Source organism: Alosa alosa, chromosome 2, assembly GCF_017589495.1.
Source record: "Alosa alosa isolate M-15738 ecotype Scorff River chromosome 2, AALO_Geno_1.1, whole genome shotgun sequence".
NCBI lineage: Eukaryota > Metazoa > Chordata > Actinopteri > Clupeiformes > Clupeidae > Alosa > Alosa alosa.
The window spans coordinates 20,898,837-20,922,576 of record NC_063190.1 but is presented as its reverse complement, the minus strand read 5'-3'; the positions used below and the strand labels follow the sequence as shown (position 1 = coordinate 20,922,576).

At 42.9% G+C, this 23,740-nt stretch overlaps 1 protein-coding gene across 7 annotated transcripts in view; it reads right to left on the bottom strand.

The window, feature by feature from the left end:
* The window catches only part of acaca (acetyl-CoA carboxylase alpha), a 51,450-nt gene that overhangs the window by 18,123 nt on the left and 9,587 nt on the right, over nucleotides 1-23,740 (bottom strand). The window contains exons 12-41 of one of the 7 annotated variants that reach the window (XM_048237868.1): nucleotides 23,479-23,640; nucleotides 22,794-22,957; nucleotides 22,434-22,584; nucleotides 22,244-22,347; nucleotides 21,910-22,137; nucleotides 21,304-21,454; nucleotides 20,257-20,391; nucleotides 19,931-20,077; nucleotides 19,532-19,720; nucleotides 15,797-15,897; nucleotides 15,543-15,631; nucleotides 14,581-14,705; nucleotides 13,119-13,232; nucleotides 12,918-13,031; nucleotides 12,662-12,751; nucleotides 12,378-12,496; nucleotides 11,176-11,199; nucleotides 10,330-10,461; nucleotides 8,794-8,949; nucleotides 8,431-8,533; nucleotides 8,091-8,198; nucleotides 7,885-7,941; nucleotides 7,505-7,549; nucleotides 7,068-7,109; nucleotides 6,046-6,261; nucleotides 5,609-5,764; nucleotides 2,820-3,023; nucleotides 1,218-1,373; nucleotides 694-840; nucleotides 150-419 (exon numbers count right to left, since the gene is read on the bottom strand). In XM_048237868.1, the coding sequence (XP_048093825.1) occupies nucleotides 150-419; nucleotides 694-840; nucleotides 1,218-1,373; nucleotides 2,820-3,023; nucleotides 5,609-5,764; nucleotides 6,046-6,261; nucleotides 7,068-7,109; nucleotides 7,505-7,549; nucleotides 7,885-7,941; nucleotides 8,091-8,198; nucleotides 8,431-8,533; nucleotides 8,794-8,949; nucleotides 10,330-10,461; nucleotides 11,176-11,199; nucleotides 12,378-12,496; nucleotides 12,662-12,751; nucleotides 12,918-13,031; nucleotides 13,119-13,232; nucleotides 14,581-14,705; nucleotides 15,543-15,631; nucleotides 15,797-15,897; nucleotides 19,532-19,720; nucleotides 19,931-20,077; nucleotides 20,257-20,391; nucleotides 21,304-21,454; nucleotides 21,910-22,137; nucleotides 22,244-22,347; nucleotides 22,434-22,584; nucleotides 22,794-22,957; nucleotides 23,479-23,640 (3,999 nt within the window). The remainder of the gene's footprint in view (nucleotides 1-149; nucleotides 420-693; nucleotides 841-1,217; nucleotides 1,374-2,819; nucleotides 3,024-5,608; nucleotides 5,765-6,045; nucleotides 6,262-7,067; nucleotides 7,110-7,504; nucleotides 7,550-7,884; nucleotides 7,942-8,090; nucleotides 8,199-8,430; nucleotides 8,534-8,793; nucleotides 8,950-10,329; nucleotides 10,462-11,175; nucleotides 11,200-12,377; nucleotides 12,497-12,661; nucleotides 12,752-12,917; nucleotides 13,032-13,118; nucleotides 13,233-14,580; nucleotides 14,706-15,542; nucleotides 15,632-15,796; nucleotides 15,898-19,531; nucleotides 19,721-19,930; nucleotides 20,078-20,256; nucleotides 20,392-21,303; nucleotides 21,455-21,909; nucleotides 22,138-22,243; nucleotides 22,348-22,433; nucleotides 22,585-22,793; nucleotides 22,958-23,478; nucleotides 23,641-23,740) is intronic. The other 6 variants (XM_048237869.1, XM_048237870.1, XM_048237871.1 and 3 more) reach the window with 6 other exon arrangements.

Here is a 23,740-nt window from a genome sequence, read left to right as displayed (position 1 = left end):
GAGACAGCGTCACACAATGGACTCAAAAGGGCATGAGCCACCAGTCACATGTAATGGCTGTTGACGAAAAAGCCCCCCAATAACCTTTTCCCCATGTCATAGCCATGCTCTTAGTATTTCGCCAGCGCTGCGACCTTTGACCCCCTCACCTTATAGGGGTCGGCCAGGTCCTGCCAGGCCACGTGGAACATGTGTCGGATCTCCTCGGCCAGGCCGATGCGGGCGCCGCTGTTGGCGGCGATGTAGATGCGTGGGATGCCGGACTCGCGCGCCATCTCTGACGCCTGCTGGAAGAGCACGTCCTCCTGCGGCCCGAACGAGCCGATCTTGTGCGTGATGTCGTTGCTGATGACGATGATTTCGCGGCCAGCCGGGTACTCCGGTGTGCGCAGGGTCATGCGCCACGCAACCATGCCAATCTACATACAAACATACACACACAAACACACGCACAAGTGTAAAAACAAAACAAAGCCATATTTGCTCAATATCTCTGTAAATTCTCTACACTGTACAAGTGGACACACAGAGACCCCTGCTGGGCATCTATGGTACTGCATGACCCTTAAATGTATGTGTGTATGTGTATGTGTGTGTGTTTAATCATGTTCTCCTGATGAGTCAAGCAGGTCAAATCCCCCACTCCGCCCAGGTGCTTCCTCACCAGCCCCCTGGCCACTCAGTTCAGCTCACCTCGTTTCCTCCAGGCAGGCGGTTCATCTGCACCAGCTGGCCCTGCGGGTCCAGCACCAGCTCAGTGAAGGTGAGCAGCTCCGAGGGCAGGGGGCACTTGGGCAGCCGCGCGTAGGCGTCCATGCCCTGCCACAGCTTCCTCAGAGCCTGACCGCAACACACAGGAACGCAGAGCAAGTGATGAGCACTTCTTACAGTAAACCAACCCCTTCAGCTATTTACTCATCCAAATTCCTCCTTTTCAGATCGCTAACACTCACCTGAGTTAAAGAACTCAAGTGCATTCCAATAGTGTATACAGCTCTTCTGTCATAACAGCACAATGAAAATGCGGTCGCTCATACAAAGGCATAAAGCACTAGTACTCTACTATATGAAGGACACACACAAACTGTCTCCGACATGTGCCCCAAAAAATATTTCACACCTTAAAACCACCACGCTGCTGTTTAACACCTTCTGTCTATAACTGCCTGCAGCTTTTCACACCTGGGGTGCAGAGCAGAGCGGATCGGATGCGGTACCTGTCTGAACATCTCGGGGAAGTCGTAGACGTAGGTGGTGCCCAGGCTCTGGGCCTGGAAGCGCTTGGACTGCAGCAGGTCTTTGGTGACGTAGGGCGTGTTGATGAGCATGCCGTGCAGTGGGCCCTGCTTGTCCCCATACGCCTGGAACATGATCTACACATGAGGGGAAGGGGGTAGGGGTGGACAGACTTTAGAGATGGCTTCTGGTTTTTTCGATCAAACCCTCTTAAGCCCTCTGAGGGCTTTTGTATTTCTGTCATTTTTCGAATGTTAATTTTTTGGAGTGGTTGGACTGTCTTCTGTCTCCATTTTTTTTTCTGGGTAGTTTTGAATAACTCTCTCTCTCAAATGTATGTTCCTCTATTAGCAAGACACTACAGGTGAACAGGGTAACCCTGTACCACACATTTTTTTAAGAGTCAGATTCAAAATGATTGTTGATATACATATTGATTGTTAGATACAGTTTTTACCGAACAATTTTAGATATCTAAATTAAATCTTAGATTTTTGTCATTCCATAAATCAGAAAATAGTACTGAGATTATAATGAGAAAAAAATGGACTAAATATATATGTATTGTAATGGACTTGTGTCACTGAAACCAAATAGTTTTTCACTTTTTCAGAAACTCAACGATTAAGATAATATAACAAAAATTGTTCTCCAAAAATGTTCAAACGAAATGAAAAAGCACCCATAAGCTCGCAAGCCAACGGAGAGTTGCTAGACTAGCCCGGGCAGCAAATTAAATTTGCTACCGCTAGGGTGCGTCTAGATTTCTAGGCTATGCAAACAGTGCTTCATAAATTCTTTTGAAAATGGCAAGGAGCTTTTTACTACAGCAATGTGAATGTGGAAGGGAAATGACCAACCCCCTCTATCAAGAGGAAAAAAAAACATAATTAGTGAATTGTGATGATGTCGCCAAAGCTGTAGCCTATAAGACTTTCCCACAAAGCCCCCACCCATCCTCACCACTGCATCCATACAATTATCCCTTGCAAATGGACATTCTAAGAAGGCTGGATTTTACGCAAGGGGAAGCACAATTAGACTTACTGTAAGACTTTAACATATTCAGCAAACTTGCATTCAAACACCACGGCTAAAATCAACTCTTGGTTTGATGTGTGGCCATTTCACATTCATAACAGGGAATTGGGCTACACATACAGTACAGTATGAAAGATGTTTTTGACTGACATCATTGGAACTAGAGTGGGTGACCATTTCACATAATTTTCCATTTACTTTACTCTAAAATCAATGTGTACAAATATATTTGTAATATCTACAATGTCAGAAGCTCACAACTTGTCTGTTGCAATGTTTATACTAAGGGTGCTACACACATAACGCCAGTTTCTTGTAAACAAATTAATACACATTGTTCAGATTTTTTCTGAAATGCTTGTTGCAACGATCTAATTTCATATTCCTTTGCATCCATATCAAAGTCAGATACTGAAAGTAGTAGGATGAAGAGGGACAAATGGGACTGGGCGTTAGCTGAAAAAATATAAAAAGGTTTTAGTCTAGGACTGGGCCTAATAGTATAGGGAAACCTGCCCATAAAGGTTAAGACTGAACCCTACCTGCCCAGTGCGGGAGTCGGTGACCTCCTTGTACAGGCTGATGTCCAGGTAGTATCCGGACTCGTTGGTGAGGAAGAGGCGGATCGGGATCTGCTTGCCCGTGGGCGTCAGCCGGATGTTGATCTTCAGCTCGGCCTGCAGCACGCGCAGCTTCCACAGCCGACTGCCGTAGCGCATCACCATAGAACGCACAGACTCCTCGATCTGGAGAGGCACACAGACAGTATAGATATGAGCACTCCAGAATGCATCACGATAGAGTGCATAGACTCCTTGATCTGTACAGAACTCCAGAATGAGGGAATGGCAGCTCCAGAATACCTTCACCTCAATACATAATGCAACAATCCCAACAATAAAAGAGAAAAACATAGGTCTAAAACACAGATCCATACAATAAAAGAGAGAAACATTGCTCTAAACACACAGTTTTCACCAAATAGACTGGTAAACAGTATTCACCCTTTGCAGTCACGTGACGGCGCCATGCTGGACGGCAAAAACATAGGAGACGTCCGGCAAATTACATTATGTCATACTGATTATGATGAAGGGAACAGCATTACTATAACATCTTTGTAGTTCAATGTATTGCTGTTCGGGGTCTGATAGTCAAAGAAAGATGCCAGTGGTGTTGTTAGATGAAATGGGTCATGATCGCAAATGTAAATAGTTATTAAAACTGGTGGTAACAGCAAGGGCAGATAGCTTCTAGGTCGTAACGTTACTGTAATTAACATTAATGTAAATTAACACCCATAAGTATTTCTGGACTAAAATATTGCAAAGTGATTTGGTTACTTTATTTGTCATGCTTTTATCAGTTGTAACATAGTCAAAACGTATCATATCAGAACATGAAATAAGAACTTTAGCTGCCGTAAGTATTAGAAGCTATCCTAGCTAACGTTTATCATAGCTCATAGTGCTAGGGCTAATGTAACTCAGTTTGTATGTTGCCCAGCGAATAAGTAAGCTTAGTTCTTACATGTCTTAAGTTAAAGAATTAAAAAATTAAAAAAAAAAAGGAAATAAAGAAAACACTTTAACAGTATTATCCATAACATTCAGATCTTGCCATAGACTTTGCCTAAGTGCTTGCTTGGTAGTCCACCGTTCTGTTCAAAGTCTATGGTTGCTATAGCAACCGCTGCTGTGCTTCATACACTGACGAGATAACGCAGTGGTCCCCAAACTTTTTCTTCCGAGGGCCAGCTCACTATGCCTGGCTCTAAGAGAGGGCCAGAGACTCGGAGTATATCAGTAACCATAAATAGCTTAGCACTGTGAACAAAGGCAGTCTACCTTAGTTGAATATTCCATTACATTTAATCTATAGGCCATTGTTATCTGTGTTTATATTGCCATCTTGCCATATCAGTGTAAAATGTAGCTCAAATGAAATAATACTAATAATAGCATTCTCAAAACTATAAGCAGGGAGTCCCAAAAGTATATTTTACAAATTTAAAGTTCTCAAACTATGAGTTTTATGAAGTGGTGACAGAAACATCTGAAATGACCACCATTCTAACTTTCACTCACCTGATGAGAACTTTGTGAACTCTGTATGAATATTTGAACGAGTGAATATAAAATATAAATAATTATACTAGAAAGTTCCAGAATTATGACTTGAATAGAAGTTAGTTAGTTATTAACAATTAATTGATAAACTTTTTCAGTCAGCAGAGGCCTCTTACATTGTTTGCAGGTACAGTAGGCCTACTATACACGGGTTTCCCGTTTACCAACAAAACTAGATGCGCGCGCAGCCGTGAGGCAGAAGACGCTTGGTGGCCGTCCACAACGTTATAAACTTAACCTAAATAGTCGGCTGCTGTAAGCTACAATCGGATTTTTTTTGTATAGCCCTGTTGTCACAATGATAATAACATCTCATTTCAGACTATATTTCAAAGTTTGATGTTCATTTGGATTATTAATATAACATCGTATTTTGTCATTTTTGGCAAAGACATGCATTTCGTTAGGGATATTGAACATATTTAACATTCTCTAACCATCGTGATTTTGAATTGGTGCCGTTTTCAGCACAAAAACTCATTTTATTTTTTTGCTCTTTTGCATTGCTCTATGCTGTTCTATGGTGCTTTCTGCCTCTTGGTTGCGCACGCATGTTTTCGTGACGTTCCATAGAAATCCATGTATACATTTCATTCCGTTTTCGATGGCAAACGCAAAACAGCGCCAAAACAACCACCAGTGGACAAAAAGAGTATTACATGTGTACTGTTAAGACCCGCCATAGAGAATGAATGGGGGAAATTACGGATGTTATAGTTTGACGATGTCGTACTCCCGTGCGGGCCGGACATGTTTTGGGGGACCACCTAAAATGAGGTGGCGGGCCGTAGTTTGGGGACCACTGAGATAAAGTGTATTGTTGAAACATTTCCGAAACACAAAAAACAAAACAAAATATATCTATGTAAGAAAATGGGATATTGTTGTATTCCAAACAATAAGCCAACAGTCATTGAAGGGCATTACTACGGCTAAATCTTACTATAATCTCCTAGCTGTGCGATATGTCCCATTACAACCCATTGATTTGATTTGTCTTCTTGCCGTCCACTAGGCTATTTTGCTGTGGCGTGAACAAAACGTCAGATGCAAAGGAAGAATATAAAACCAGTGGTTGTGACCTTCTTGATTTTTCTTTTTTTCCTTCTTCGTTTTGTTGCATTAAAAAAAAAAAACAACCAAGATATTTGGGAAACGGACGCAGCTGAGGCTGAACCATCAAGATGGAGAGATACTCTGACCTTTGAGGGGTCCATGATGACGGTGGGCACAAAGTTGAGGAAGATGTGGTTGCAGTCAGTGCGGACGGTGGTGTTGTTGAAGGCCACCTCCAGCTCGTCCATGGCCTCCAGCAGCAGCCGCTCCGCCTCATTGTGCAGGTACTCAAAGGAGGCCTCCTGCATGGACAACGAGAGCAGGCATGGAGCTCACACAACACTAATAATATATATACACATATATTCATACACAAATAGGAGTGTGTGTGTCTGTGTGTGTGAGCGTAATGCGTGTACATGTGCATGTGTGTGTTTTCCACACAATTTAAAATCAAATTTCAAGATCGATGTCTAAATGCTATATTTTCATTTATCTCTGAACAACAAAAAATCCATTGGACATGCTTAAAGAAAAACATACAATAAAATCCACAAATTCAGGCACTGTCTGTACAGTTCACCTTGGTAACCAGGTCTGAGTGGCGGATGATGGCGCGCACGAAGAAGCGGTAGTCCGTGACCTCGGCACCCGCCTCCACACGGGCAGCGCCAAGGTAGAGGTGCATCTTGTGGTTGGCGCAGGGGATGGCTGTCAGGGCAAAGTTCCGCATACGGTTCAGCTCCAGCTGGAAGGCCAGGGCCGGCTCGAGGTGCCTGTAAATGCGGTCCTCCGCAAACTGGGACACACACACACACACACACACACACACACACACACACACACACACACACACACACACACACACACACACACACACACACACACACACACACACACACACACACACACACGCACAGAAACACCAGTGGCAAGGTCGATAACTGGGCCAAAAATATGTCAATACACAAACAAACAACTAATATGACAGACCAGCTCCAGCGCTATGATAAATCATTCAGGTGAGTTAGTTCAAAAGGTGTCTGATGCAAAGTATACACAAACACAATATTAACATGTGCAAATATTTAGTCTTCTCTGCCACATAATTTAGTCTGTGTCTACATGTGTTAGAAAAGACTAAATATTTACATAAAATATTTTGAGAACTTTCTTAAGCCAATCAGGGTTCTCCTGACAAACTCCTGAGGTTCGGAGTTTAATAAGGAAGAGAATCAATAGTGAAGGGGAATAGCCAGGAGCCATTTTTCTGAAGGGGAGTATTAAAATGGAAGGTAATCATCACATCCTGCTAATGGATGCCATTCCCTTCAAATGGGTAAAGTAATTAAAAAGGTCATTAATGTAATGAGGTCTAGTGGAGCCTTGTTTTGTGAAATCCATCAGGAGAGGCAGGAGAGAAAGTGGCATCCATTGATCTTGTCCTCACTTTTAGTGAGAAGACAGCTACAGATACAATCATTTCATGGCTGCTGTCACTTTTTCACTGTCACTTTTCAGCATAGTGTCTGTTTCTCCATCATCATATCCATCATCATAGTAAACAACTACAGATGGATCAGGGTCTCTTGCAGTGTTGCTCACCTTGTCTCGGGCACGGAAAGTGAAAAATTTGGGGAACTCCCTCTGTGATGGAAATGAAGAAAAAAAATGAATAAACCGAAAATACAAACGTCAAAAATACATTGCTTTACAAGTGTTAAGTGAGGTAGAACACAGTCAAGCTTTTACAAGGAGTTAGGCTTAGTGTATTAAAAGCTGCAAACTTCATGCTGATCCAAATTGTGTTCAGTGCTGATCCACGGCATCTTATGGTAATGAACTTAATGATGTGAGTTAAAGAAGTCTCAACAACAATGAACTGACACATCCCAACTAATGTCCCCATTCTTATTTCAATAAAATAACCTAACCACTGAAACTAACCAGCCTTCACAAGCCATCAGTTTATAAGTAGAGGAGTCCACAACCACAACAAACATCTGATCTGAGCAGCGACTCGGCTCTCCCTGTTAACTTACATGGAACCGCTGGTCGACTTCGCAGTTCACCTGCTTCCTGAAATCCTGCCAAGCGATCGGAATTGCCGGAGCGCAAGGGAGGACAGAGGGAGACGGCGAAACAGCGGGAAGAGAGGAGCGGAGGGAGGAGATCGGGGAGTGGGGGAGGGGGTGTGCAGCATGCACACAGCAGAGCATAAGTTCAACAATGACCGTCAATTACAGCACATTCCAATTATGGCCTGAGCACTTGACAAACCAAATGAAACGCACAATTCTATTTTGATTATGTTAATTGATTGGATTAGAAGAGAGACGTGACCTTAGAGAGAGAGAGAGAGAGAGAGAGAGAGAGAGAGAGAGAGAGAGAGAGACACTCAACACTGGCTACAACAACTAACCTTTTGAGCAACCAGGAAAGTGAGTCTGCGAATGCCGTTATCAAACAGCAGGGATTTCTGCGGGACAAGAACACACAGACGAGACAGAGATGTTGGGAATCTCGGAAGCATCAGGATCCACGAACACACCACACATGTCATCATGACACTGTAACACCCAAGAGTGTCTCTGAAATAGGGCACGTGATGGCTCTAACGGCTCTAACCTTTGACTGAGTGAACTCGCGAAACATGGCGGCCAGTCCGTCGTCATCGATGTCACTATCCGTCTTAATGGCCACGTTGAGGATATGGATGGGCTCGTCTTGGAGACTCTGGGTTAGTAAGAGTTTCACACAAACAAATCATTTATTATACATATCCCAAATGTTGGAAGGCTGTTATATAACCACTGAAAAGGGCGTAAACAGACCTATTCCGTTTCCATGATACCAGATTGTTTATTTATCTACATTGAAAGCCACTAGAAGCTGCACAACGAGCAGTGGAGAAAGGTTGCTTCAGAGAAGCTGGATATAGGACATGTCTGATAGAAGTGTTCCTGACCTTGTTGTCGTCCTCTCCATACAGCACTGGGTTCCCCCCCTCTGGGAAGGTGGGGCTGGATGGTGGGGAGTCTGAAAAGCAGCTCAACACGTCCTTAATGTTCCTGGAGAAAGAGGAGGACAAAGCTTACTAAGCCTCCAGAACACCGGAGGAGGAAAGAAAGATACCACTACTACACTGCTACAAACTCTACTACTACTACGCACTCAGCAATAGAGAGAAATGAGAAATATCTTACTGTACAGCATGTTTTCCACTCCACACTCATCCATATGTAAACTCTACACAATTCAATTCAAATTTCAATGCAATTTTAAATTCACACGCAATTCAGTATAATTGAGTAGAAAAGATTGCACGTACCCACACACCCACCTGGTGAACTCCTGGAAGGACTGGAAGGACACCATGGCTCCCATGCGTTGGCACGGTGGGGTGAAGGAGGTGTCCAGCAGCACGTCACTCACACTGCCCACGTGCACCATGCCGTAGTGATTCAGGTTGGAGGAGAAGGACATTCTGGGACACACACACACACACACACACACACACACACACACACACACACACACACACACACACACACACACACACACACACACACACACACACACACACACACACACACACACACACACACACACACACACACACAGGTTACCGTTTTGGCTTCAGAGGTTGATGTTGCTCAAAAGATAAGAGATATTACTAATTCCCAAAGCACCAAAAGCCATTCAGTCCCACACCAACAAATCAGACGAGGAGGAATCAGACCGGTTCACCTCATCCCAGTCTAATACAGTCCTATTATCAGGCAGCCATTTCCTTACCCATTTATAAATTCACAGAAATGGAAGAGAAAAAAGAAAACACTCAGGTAAGCCATTTGGTCTTGTGGTAAAAATAGTTGAGAAGCTTTCCTTTGACTGGATAAAATGTGCCTGAATGGACCCTTAACGCAACACCATGACGCAACCAAAACAGTGACAAACTTGAGGTCTAAGGAGAGGTGAGCCTTACACATGTTATTAGGAAGGACACCCAGGAACCTCCTACTCCAGGTGACGGTAAGGAACCAGGCAAAACAGGTGGACATCAAACACCACTGATTTCCATACATTTAACTCATTGAATGCCAAGTTGTTTTCGGAAGCTTTGTCCTAGAGTGCCAGCAATATAGACCATTGTTGATGATTTTTGTACAGCCACAGCATATTCTGTGTTATAGCTATGAACACATACAATGGCTCGTTTAAAAGGTGAGACTTTAAGCTCTCAGTGGGTGCAAACCGTGTATTTCTACACGCCTCTATTCCTGAGAAATCCCAAGCTAAACAGTGGCTAGTTTTCATCAAAATCGCTGTTTTTTTCTAGAAATGGAGATATAACGTCTTTCATGAAATATGTTGCCTGTAAACTTTCCGGGAAGTGATCAGCGAGACCTGGCGAGACTGCCACCTAGTGATAACCAGGCCATTTTCGTGGGTCTTTCAGCTGACGTGCATGCGTCACTGATTCGACCCAAAGCGATAAAATGTCCAGATAAAATGTCCAGATTGTGCGTTTTCATGAGTTTTCGATCGTCATATATTTAATTTCCATTCATCACAGAGTTCCCAAAATCACATATACGGTGTGTTAAGAGTGTCTAGTTTCGTAATTTAAAAAAAAAAAGTTAAAAACGTAATATTACGTTTTTGGCACTACACGCATAGGAAGGAAAACGTAATATTATGTTTTTGGCACTCAATGAGTTAATATAGTCTACCTGTAACCTGACATGACCCTTGATCACTTAAGCCGGCCTTGAACAGATAGCAAACGAACACAGCCCCAAGTGAGTTAGTGCGTAAATGAGTGGAGGGAAGAGTCATGGGAAAGTTAAGCCCATGGCCACACCTTTGGTCAGTATCAGTGGAGCCACTAACTTGAGGTTTGCTAGTGGGGCTGTTACTGGCGGGGGCCACAGTGCAAGCAGGGGGATGGCCCTCAGCCAGTTTAGTGTGCTGACTTGCCGGAAGGGACATCTTTCTATGAGAACAGTGGCAGCAGCAAACACACACACACACACATATACACATAGATACACTCAGACACTGCAGGCATTGGGCATGACAAACAAATCACATAGTGTCATCAAGGACTCCCTGATGGAGGAATTAAACAGGACATTTACCCAGCTCATTCAAACTCAGCAGGACGCCCCACTAAGCTAAATTAACAACAAATTAGCTTTGTCGCCACATTACTTCGCATGCCTTCACAATGCACACACACACACACACACACACACACACACACTATGTGTGCAAGGACATTCGAGGGAGGTCAACTAAGACATGCTACACATACTCTAGTAAAAGAACATGGTTGTTTCAGTAGTCCATGCAACAACTACTGTATTAGTTTGCAATGACTTTGAAATGTACAGACTCAATTAGAACTGGTTTTGGACATTTTAATTTGAGGAAGCAACAGCCTCGACAATAAACAAATAGCAACACACAGAAGCATAGACAAACTTCAATTAAAGTGCATTTTAAAAGTGGCCTTTGGTGACATGATGCTTTCAACAAAGCAGCTTGACCATTTGTGCCCACTTTGCTTTAAATATATAAACTATGGCTTCCCTAAAGGTCATAAGCACTTGATCTATAGTCTATGACCAAGCTGTTCTTTTCTCTACTCTACTGCGGGTACGATCAGCACACTGTGTAACAGTAAAGGAAAGAATCAGTACTATACCTGTTTAAAGTGGGGATGTTCCCTCTGCAAGCAAATAACATTGATTACTGTTTGGTTAGTGTCAGGCACCAATGTGGAGGAGTGAGTCAGTGGCAGGAGCCGTGTGTAGGTCTGTATCGTCATTAAAAGGGCCAGTTTAGACTCAGACGCACTCATCTGGACAACAGAATGAGGGTCAATTGGGTGGATATCAAAATCAGCTAAATGTGATGTTGGATATTGGGTCAATGGAATTACACATCCATCATATTCTGTCATATATATATCAACAGAATGGGAAGATTATTGAGTGGAACAAGGTCATATGTGGTCAAAAAGAGTAGAGGTAAGCTACACACAATTTAGCAGAATGGACACACAAGCTCGGCCAATGACTGATCCTCACTGACATGCAAAAATTCCAACAAGTCCCACTTAACTTCCTGCAAAAAGGCTTTTTTTGCAGTTTGGACACAACAGCCACTTTAACATTTGCTATGCAAATATGAGCAAGCAAAACATAATTGATTGTTTGGTTAATTACAACCAAAAAAGTTAAGTCAGAAAACATGTAAAACACATCAGATTATCATAAATATCAAGTGCATAAAAGCCAGGCAAAGACACAGTTACTTGGACAAAACAATAAGCAGCCATGAATGTAAACATGAGGACAACATTAATGTGATCATGCATCTTCACACACAGCATGACGCCTGGACCAAATTAATACGGCAAGCCAACAGGCATGTTTATATGGCAAGCCAGTTACTGCACATACTCAGACAGAATTAAGTCCCTTTGATATGTTACAACTCATATTCATAATCAAAATGTTTAGTAACTGGAACTTTTTTTACTGTAATCTGGTGCTCAAAGAGATGATTTTATGTTTTAGACAGAAGCGGAACAGTATGCATTAAAGCTTTGAACAAATTCATACTGGTTCTTGTTTATAAGATATCACTTAAACAAGCCTGATCAAATTCCTATTATTGCATATGGGTTCATATTCACCCTCATTTAAGAAATGAAGGCTCTTCAAATTCAGCAAAACAGAGGAGGAGATTTGGATGATATGTGCCTCCTTACAGTCTGAACACATCGCCCGCCTCTCCTAATCTCCTCCATAGCTGTACTCTGAAGGGGCTGGGGTGGTGTGTGTGTGTGTGTGTGTGTGTGGGGGGCAGTGGGAGGCAGGCTTGCAGTGCATTGTGGGGTACCTGTTGGGGTGGGAGGTGGGAAGCATAAACTGGAACTCCACAACACAGGTGTTGTCCTTCAGTTGCCGATGCTGAACACTGTTGAGCTCGTAGGCAATGTATGCCCTGCGCACATATACCTGCAGGTAGTGTACCGGAGCATGTGCACACGCACGCACACACACACACACACACACACACACGATGATGTGTCAAGTCCACTCAAATGTACATGATGTTCTTTCATGACTCCTTTAGTAAACATCTGAACACGTGTGCTCACACACACAGCCAGCTCAGCTCACCTCCAGGGCAGCCATCCTGACCACCTGATTGGTGTGGTAGAAGAAGTTGGGGAGCACATCAAAGATGGAGGTCTCTGACAAGATCAGTTTCTGAGGAACAAAGACAAAGTGGGGAAAAGGGGGAACTTCATCACACCGAACAACCACACATAAAAATGGATGGATTGATGGATCGAAGAAAGAAGAACAGAGGACTGAATGAATGACAGATAGAGTAGGATCAAATCCATATACCCTTTGGCATCACGGAGCTCACCTGGAGGTTCTCGATGCAGAACTGATGGCCGTACATGTCAATGGCCGAGAGGAAGATGGACTCCACCTGGTTGTGTCGCAGCTCGTAGGAGGGCAGGTGAGAGGCAATGAGCACCTGGGATTGAAAGAGGGGAGATGTCGGCACTGGTTAATATGGATGGATGGATGGATGGATGGATGGATGGATGGAGAGGGGGCTTACCTGGCGCGCTCTCAGGGCCACCTTGGCATTTGTGGTCTTGCTGAGTTGGGTCAGCTCTGTCAGGATGGCCATCAGCTCGTCCGTCAGTGTGGGATCCCGCCCACACAACTGGTCCTACGGAGACAGATGTACGGAAGAACTAGGTGACAACAAGGAACCATATTTCATACATCATGATATACGAATATTAAGAAGTTCAGACACCATACTGAGATAATTAATGAAGGTACAATATAAAGTGTGGACAAAAGACAGATAACTGCTGGTACACATCAACATATAGAGAGTGAAGAGATAAAAAAGAGAGAGAGCGAGAAAAGGAAAGATAAAGATAAGGGAGATAAAAGAGAGAAGGAGAGATAAAGAGAGAGAAATAGAGAGGCGAGTACTGAGAGGAAAAGAACAAAATTATCTTTCATGTGAATCAAATGAATTCCCATGAATTAATAATAGGAACTAATAATATAACCTTGAGAGAGAACAAATGTAAGCCTTGTTAATACTTAATTAAGAAATAATGAATTAGGCTCAGAAATGAATTTGTGAAAAACAGGGTAAAAATGGGAAGGCTAGAGAAATGTTATTGCACATCATTTGACCCAGTTAATAAGGAGATATTTAAAACCATAGTACACGGTAATGACAGCAAGATATGTTTTTTTTTTAAAAAATGCATCGGCAAGTCACATGACAACAAAATTTCACAGGCTCTTAATTGGAGCTAAATTCAATAAAAATACCAATTGTGTGTAAATTAAAATACCATATTGAAAAGCATGTATAATTAAGTTTCTAAGCAACATCTTATAAAAAAAAGCTTTAGACATATGGAGAACATTTAGACAAAGAAATTGTGCAATATTCACAGGGATAAGAGCCGCCATTGCGCCACATTACTGGTCTAAAACAGAGGCGGCAGATTGCTGCTCTTCTACTGTCCTGTGTGCTCACATACAAGCCAGCATTTTGGGGAGCCAGGAGGCGGGACCAAATAGTAAGATGTACGTGTGACGTGCAGCACAACATCGGGCGTGTAGAGTGATATATAACTTACGCATCAGAAGTACAAATACCCAATCATACTGGTGTTATCATGCTATCATATCTCTATACTACGACAACAGGACAACCGAGTGCACTGTTGCAAAAAAAAAATGAAGAGAAGGAATAAAAAAAAAACGTGTGGTCAAGTGGGCAGAGCCAGGCCGAACTTAATTGCTGACCGTTTCGGTGAGAGCCGCCAAAATGGCATTCTTGAGAACAGAATGCATCAAGAAATGACGATTTATCGCTGGAATTTGTACAGTACTAGCCATTTCCTTCTGGGGTTCCATGAAAAAAAACTAGGGAAAATTATGTCATTGTTTTTTTTTTTTTATTCCGGTCACCTATTCCAGTGCCTAAATCAGCAGGTGTGAATGTCTGTCATGGTTGGAATAGTAACAGGACTTCTGGCACTTACGATGAGCATGGTGACTAGGGAGTTTTTCTTGGTGACTTGGGCATGGGAGAAAATGTAGTTCAGCACGTTGGCCATGTCCCCTTTGTTTTCCTCACGGAGTTGAAACACACACTTGTCATAATGCCCTGTGTGTGAACAAACACACACACATTCAGAAAAGGCCAATGAATAAACAATGGCAGAGGTAAAACAGTGAGGATCAGAACAGTGGGGTTCAGTTAAAAAAAAAAAAAAAAAAAAAAAACACATACTGCCATCATATGGACACAGATGAAAACTGCAATTTTGGCATTACCTGCAACTAACTAACAAACTAATCTTTATAGCTTTCTGAAATTGACATTACTGGTCCATTTCAAAACAATATGTCCATCTCATGTTTTGTTTTTATTTATTTTTGTCTGTATTTAACATGGCACACAAACACAGACAGCAACACAATGCATACGTTGGTCCCATGAAGTGTCATCTCATGCAGTAGCAGACTGCTGGCCTTCTCATTATCATTGGTGATCAGTTAACTTGTTTGATTACGGTCAGTGCGTTTACATTAGAGAGGGTTGAAACGGAAGTTTAGTAATTAAGGATCTTTGGTTACATGCAAACAGACAATCAGATTTTAGTCTTCTCAGACTGAAACTCTCAGATCATACACTTAACTCTGATTTAAAAATGTCATCTAAATTGTGTAACTGGATTGAAATCCAATTTTATAAAATTGGAATATATCACCTGGAGTATTCAATCTGATTAGATCTGTCATGTAACTGATACTCCGGTTGGAGTTTATCATGACTCCTGAATAAAGATGTGCCATGGAATCAGATTTTTAGTAGTTCACTTAGCATGTAAACTGGAATATTCTGTTTTTTGATCATAATTAAAGTGGTCCGCACTCTGCACATGTAAGCGCACTGAATGACTTCCATAACTATTGTAGGAGGCTGCAACAGAGGACTCACCGTGTTGAAACATCACCTCTACCTTGAGGTACTGCCTGAGCAGGTCCATCACTACAGCCTTCATGTGCCCACGGATGCCACTGCGGTACCTGCCAGGACAGGGTGGAACCGGTATGAGGTTGTAATGAACAGGGCAGAGAAGTTTAGCCATTCCACTTTGTGTATGTTTGGTTACAGTGAGTCAGGGTGGTTACAGTAAGATGATTGCTTTTTTGATTCCTACTAGGACTACACAGATGAGGCTATAGACTTACTTCTGGACAAGTTGCACAATGCTCTGGGTGTTCATGAAGAAGACCTCTCGCTCTGACTTCCTGTTCAGAGTGGCCGCATGACTGTCCAGGATATTAGCGATCTATGTAGGGAGGAAATAATACTTTACACTCTTTAGTCTATAATTAAAACTATAGTAATGCATCCCTGTGGTCATTATTATGCGGCGGTCATATAGGTTTAGTCAGATTTTTTCTTTTTTTTTCTTTTTCGCATGTCCAAATTTCCGTCAAGGATTCCCGGGACACTGTAAGACCGGGGTACACGAAACTTGGTGGGCATGTAACCCCACATGGATAGCATGGAACCTCCTTTTTTCGTTTTGATCTGTAGCCCCCCCGCTGGACTGGACCCCCCGAAAGGAGGGTAGGGTAGACATAGCTTTCTGTGAATATCTCGAGAACCGTAGGGTTTAGGAGGACCATTTTTTTTGTATGTTGATCTCAAAGGGCCATGTCAACCCATTCCATAACCAATCATTTCATGTATAGCGCCACCTAGTAAAAATGTAAAAAAATAGTAAAAACCTAAAAAGTAAAAATGAGGTGTTGTAATCACAGGTATCTGTGACCTAACATAGTCAAAACTGCACGAAATTGGAAGTGTAGGATCATTATGACACCCTCTGAATGCATGCCAAGTTTCGTGGAATTCCGCTCATGGGGGCCACACAATAAATTAATTTATGTTACTATACACCAACTGGCCTGTAGGTGGCGGAGACAGTTTTCTGTGAATATCTCTAGAACCGTGGGACCTAGGAGGTCCACCTTTTTTGTATGCTGGTCTTAAGGGGCATGTCAACCTATCCCATTACCACTTATTTCATGTATAGCGCCACCTAGTTAAAAATTAAAAAGCAAAACATTAGGTGTTTTAATCACAATATCTCTGGCTGACATGGTCAAAACTGCACAAAATTGAAAGTGTAGGATCATTATGACACCCTCCAATGCATGCCAAGTTTAGGTGGACTTTCGTTCATGGGGGCCTTACGATAAAATAATTTATGTGTACATTTAGTGACCGTACACCAACAAGGATTCCCGGGACACTGAAAAGACCGGGTACATCGAAACTTGGTGGGCATGTAACCCCACATGGATAGCATGGAACCATCGCTTTTCGTTTTGATCTGTAGCCCCCCCGCTGGACACAGTTTTCTGTGAATATCTTGAGAACCGTAGGGCCTAGGATGACCAATTTTTTGCGTATGTTTGCCTCCAGGGGTCGTGTAAACCCATTCCATATGCACACTAGAGTGTGGCTACCCGACCCGAGCCCAACGGGTCCAGACGGGACCCGACGGGTCGGGTCGGGTTCGGACAAATATTTAGAAATTATAGACGGGTTCGGACACATGGGGGCGATATGCATTGGAAGCTTTACATTTAAAAAAATTTTTCAAACATAGGATGAGCCTTTCCTAAGAGTCTACTAGAAAACCACTCCTTATTGAAATAAAATTTGGGAATGAGGGAGGCCTTTAATGATAGATTCATAGCCTTCAAGTTCAGCAATTTTGTACCACCTACATTATAGTCATTATATAGATATGTGCGTTTGATTTTATCTTTCTTTCCATTACATATGAATTTAAATATTTGTTGTTCGTATTCCTTATAAAACGTTTCTGCCGGTGTTGGTAGAGCCAGGATCAGGTAAGTAAACTGTGACACAATCAGTGTATTTACAAGCGTTGTTGATGGTCAGTTTATTTCCATGCCAGGGTTGTACAACTATTTCTTCCATATTCTCTGGTATATGGATACCTAATACATCAATGTCTCCATCTGTCCATTTCACTGGCATTTCACATGGTAGTTTGAAATTTGTATATTTTAGTGAACCTAATCTCATTATTTGACATTTTCCATAATTAAGATTTAATCCAGATATTTTTGTAAAGTGATCCATATCATTTATGAGGTTTTGCAAGGATGTTATATCTGGTCTGATCATGAAGGTTGTATCATCTGCATGCATTAATATTTTTGAATTTATGCCATTTAATTGCAAACCTCTGATGTTTTCATTAGATCTTATTCTTTCTGCCAATATTTCAATAGCTATGATGAATAAATCTGAGATAGGGGACATCCTTGTTTCTCTCCTCTTTCAAGAGTGATAGGTTTTGAAAGGTATCCATTATTAATCACTTTACTGGTAGCTCCCTTATACATTACTTTGACCCATGTTATTATAGAATCTCCAAAGCCGAAATACCTTAAACATCTATTAATAAATTCCCACTTCACTTTATCAAATGCTTTTTCAGAATCTGCAATAAAAATAAGTCCTGCCTTTTCTTCTACATCATAATGTTCACTAATGCCACTTGGTTCTTGTTTTAGCAACAGGGAGATTGCGCTTTCACTTTGTGTACCTGTAAGTATACCTTCCATATATGAGAAATTTAAACAATCCATTAAAAGGTTTTTTTAAGTGTTCGTAAAAAACTTGATATACTTCAATTGGGATACCATCTAGGCCAGGTGTTTTCCCTTTTTTAAAAGACATGATTGAAGAGTAAAGCTCATCTTCCGTTATTTGGCCCTCACATGATTGCTTCTGATCCTCAGTTAATTTCACATGGTTATAGGGGAAGAATAGATCTTCTCTCTACCTCTTTAATTCAGCTGTCTGGTTGAAGCCTGGAAATATTGTAGACAAAGTAGCATAGTTGGCTAGCTTAGCCTATCATAGTCTACTGACTGGACTGTTCAGTTTCCCCATGTGTGTTTAAGTTTCAAGGTAATACTTGTGCTCCTTGGGACAGGCCCTTTTGGGAAATGTTGGTATTTAGATGATCAGTCAACTTCAATGCAAGAGTTTTAAACAAATATGTGCAGCATGCTAATGATGCTAAGCGGATTTAATAGTAATTTAGCTAGTCGTCTATGCGTCCTTGCTTTCACGATTGTGAATGTTTTATTTAAGTCGCGCGTGTTCTTTGAGCAGGAGAGGGAGAGGGAGGGAGAGTGAGAGGGAGGGAGCGCGAGAGAGAGCGGGGCAAGGAGAGGGGGTTTACTTCTTACTACTGTTTGGTAAAGTTGCACATATAGTCTACAATGAAAGCAAGGAGAGGTATGAAATTATTATTTATTTATTCATTTGTTTTTGGACAACGTAGGCTACCGATAAGTAAAAGCGGAGTTGTGGGTTGCTTTGCGACGCCCTAAGCTGCAAAGCACTCGTGAAACACTAGAAAGGGTGTGTCGCGATTCTGCCTTTTCACACCGCGACACAGTATCGTGGATATGAATGTCGCGATTTCGGTTTCGAATCGTATATCGTTACAGCCCTAACACACACAGGCACATAAACAGGCAAACACACAAGCACATGCACATGCACGCACACACACCCACCCACATACATAAACATAAACACGCACACAATTCAAGAATTTCTCAGAATTATGAACAGGCAAGATGGGGGTGGGGATGTATAAAATGTATATTACATGATATTACATATGAAATTTATGAACTAAATCATGTTTTGGTACTTGTTGTCTAGCAGATACAAGTGAGAATTGAGTGTGCATAATGCAATTCAGTGAGACAGTTAGAATCATATATGCCTTTCAGCGTGACTTATTTTTGTGGAAAACATGTGCTGGACTGGGCGGCGGTCATATTTTGTACCGCTCTGCGGTACATCTAGTTTCAGTAACACTTTGAGTGTGTGTGTGTGTGTGTGTGTGTGTGTACCTGCTGGCTAGGGAACTGGCAGAGAACAGAGGTGATGTTGCTGGCATACTGGGCCATCTCCTTCTTGATTGCCTTTTCCACGGCGGGAGGGATGCGTCCCGACACGCTAGTCATGATATCCTGCAGCTCCAGCAGGGGCAGCGAGGGGTCCCTCAGCGTCTTCATCAGCCGCTCCACCCACTCCTTCAGCTGGGAACACCATCACCACCACCACCACCCAACAACATTACACATGCAACCACCAAATAACTATTACCAGTAATACTACTACCAACTACAAACTACAATTATTAGACTTATATAAAAGCACTCAGCACTGCTATATCCCATTAGTCCATTTTCCTCAAAAGGTGTTGCTGAATGGCTGTCTCAAAAAAGGGTGGGAGAGTGCTATGAGACCTTGACACCGAAGAAGGGTTCGGGCAGGCAGAAGCCGTTCATGACGTGCATCAGGTGGTCGAGCGTGCTGTGGAAGACGCGGTGCAGCTTCTCTCCTCTCAGCGCCACCGCCTGGATAATGGGCAGGGCCCCCGTGTACAGCTCCGCCTGAATGGACACACAAAGTCAGATGTTACAGTGGTGCTGTGACACGTACAAGTCTTTTTCAGAGTCATTTTCAGCAATTTTACAAAACAATTGTTGTATACAATGGAATATTAATGTTTGTGTTGTCTAATTATGGCAACAGAAGCTGTTGTCCAGAGGAGAAAAACAAACTGTCTGACCTGCTGTACTCTGCTGGGGTCGTCCAGCTGCAGTTTGGCGATGACACAGCCAGGCTCCAGGACCGCACCAGCTCTCTTCACATAGTGAATACAGCCAGACTCCACCGCGGTCAGCGTCATCACCATCTTCATCACCTGAGCACAAACAAACACAGGGTTATCTCAACAGTCACGACACCTCTGGCACGGTCACATTCACGAATTTCAGACTTTCTTTTACTGGACATATAGGGCCACAATTGTCTGTGTAAAGGGATACCAACATGATTCCCTTTATAAAAGGTAAAACACGACACAATATTGAGAGGAATAGGGCTGAACAATCAATAGATTTTTAATTGAAATTGCTATTTAAACTAATGCAATTAGCTAAATCACAAAGTCTGCAATTGATCGCGCAGAGCGCAACCTTGTTCCAATGATTAATCTTGTCACATCTATTTTATATTGACTATTAAAGATTGCATCAGCGATAGCGGGGATACGTCACTTCTGTTGATGTTCAAACAAAAGAAAGCTAGTTCGCTATTCCCTCCCCCTCCCTCCCGTGCAATTAAAACTCTCCTAAACACGCATCTCGTCGGTTATTGGTTGAAACACTTTATTTTGCTTTTGAGTGGGTTGCCAACCCTTGTTGGTAGCAATTGTTTTTGTGTACAGATCTTAGAGCCTAGGGTGCCTACAGTGACACGTTTTTTTGACGGCCTGCTTATGGGGCAGACAGCTAGCAGATCGTTAGGAAAGATTAGAGGAATGTGATCATTTATGTTTGGGCCTTTTTTGGGCCTGAAATCGCTGATACAACCTTTAACTATTATATATATATTCATGTCACCCACTGTGTGACAGACAGGGAAGCTCACCTAACAGATGTACTGTGCTTCTCAAGCACCAGGCCTGCTGACCAATCAAAAGTGCCCCAAAAATTATATTGCAAATCAATCGCAATCGCAATGTCTGTCAGAAAATTTGCAATGAGACATTTTCCTGAAATCATGCCGCCCTACAGTGGAACTTATTTACACACTTACACACACACACACACACCTCTATTTCAGCATAGCACTGGCCAGCGAACACATGTCCTCCGTCCTCCACAGTGTACTGGATGAGTTTGCCGGCCGAGGGCGAGCGCAGTAGAGACGGGTCATTCTCCTTCTCAAACACACACGTCTTGTTGCCGATGGTGATGCGGTACCTGGAGAAGAAGAGGCAGAGAGGCTGGTTTAGACACTGGCTGGGAAGAAGGAAAAACCGAACAGTCTGCTAGACCTGAACGAACAACGGTTATTTAATTCTTAGTGGTGCATGATGGTCTCTTCGACCGATGATTTTCCTGTTATTTTCTTTTTTGAACTGATAAGAAACGGAATGCTAAGAAGAAAAAAAAAAAAAAGTTTGTGTCCACATAAGCCGCAGTTTAAAGCTTTTATTTGATCATGTTGACATCACAGCTGAACTCAAACCTCAAACAGCCCCTAAAAACAGCATCAGTACAGAAAATACTGACACTATAAAACCCATGACAGCATTAAAAAGTGAAGTCTATGTTTTGGTCTCAAAATCTCTTTCCCGCAGCACTTTCCCCTTTTCAGATTCCAGGTGGACAACTGCACCTGTGTGTGTGTGTGTGTGTGTGTGTGTGTGTCTCACCTGTCAATCTCCTCCTTCATGTAGGTGGTGTAGCTGGACCCGTCGTAGGAGAGCAGCAGGCCGCCGTCGCTGAGCCTGTGCACGTCCACCTCGGCCGACGAGCTGTTCATGATGACCACGTAGGAGTTGGGCGACTGCCGCGTCACCGTCAGCACGTACTTGATGCCCTCGTAGATTAGCTCCACGTCCACCGTGTTCAAGAGCGTATGGGCAGGCAACACCTGACCCCTGTAGTGACAGACGGACAGAGACGAGAGAGAGAGAATATAAGTTAAAGACAAAATGAACCATAAACAAAAAACCTTGGTCATCAATCTAGGCTATAGCCCTGTACCTTTCCAGTGAGTGCAGGAAGCATGACACGCTGTTCCTAAAGTTGACATCGGCCACGTGGAGGGCTCCACTGACAATCCCCAGCATGGTGTCAGGCCTCTCAGCCTACAAACAACACAGCGATGAAGCATCCGTATCACACACACAGTTCTGAAAGCTAGCGGTCAATGCTGCTGGACAATGAGCTTCACCTGCATCTTCTCAGAGATGAGCCGGTCTAGCCAGCCGGTATCGATGCTGTTGTGCTGAAAGCTCTCCGTCTCAAGCAGCTTGATGAGATACTCCACTGTGGTCCTGAAGTCTCCTCTGATGGACAACTCCTTCAGAGCCACCACCATGTTACTAGGAGGACAAACCACAAGAGGAGGCCATTTAGAAACACATCATTTTTTTGTAGTAGTATTTTGTAGCATTTTGCAATATTTTGCAAAACGACTAAACAAATTGCACAGACAATAATAATCAGCATATTTTCAAGGAACAGGGCTATTTCTCTACATCAGATGCATGAAAGCCTGTGGTCAGTGAGAATTGGGGCTATTTGTACTCACGAGATGGCCTCCTCTCGATTTTCGCCCCAAGAGAAGCAGTGGCCGAACTGAGAGTCGGCGAACTCGTGCAGCCCCCCGGCCGCCGCCACGCTGAAGTAGCCCCACACGTTCTTGTTGCTTCGGAAGTTCAGCTCCTGCACGGTGCCCGAGCTGGGCTTAAAGCCCTGGCACCCAACACACACACACACACACAAGGTAGGGTCAGTCCAGGAGCACTCGTGGTTTAAATACCAATGTCCATTCAAGTGATGGATTATCTCATTCAGTACTGTACTTAAAGTAACACGAAAGAACTTTCCCCCTGTCGCACGCACGCTATTTGTTTATCCAGCACCGGCTTTGCAAATAACGATGTCCACAGACAAGGTAGAATATTTTGCATGACTTATAAAAGTACGATGTATTGCGACATCAGATGCCAGTCAAATTTGTAGTTTCTTATGTCGCATTCCATCAAACTACAGATCCGCTACCCGATCTGGCAAACTTACATAGTGCGGTTATAGCCGATAGAGGGCCGCGAAGCAAATGCCGAAGTGCCGTTCACCCTGTGAAAAACTCTTTGGTGTTGCTTTAATTTACTTTCAGTTAATTTCATTAATTTATGTTATTTTTTTAAAATGTTCAATACATTACATACACACACAAAATATACTTTTGACTTTGTGAATAGACTTCAACACACCTCATCTGGGTTCTCACTGGTGATGCGAGCTGCAATGACATGTCCTCGTGGGGAGGGGGCAGCAAAGAGCCCCTCAAAGTCAATGAGTGAGTCTCCCCACGGCTGCACACCGTACATCATGCGGATGTCCTTCATGCGGTGCAGAGGGATGCCCATGGCAATCTGAGATTCACACACACACACACACACACACACACACACACACACACACACGCGCACACACACACACAGAATCAGGGCATTGAAATCTCACCACCACTTC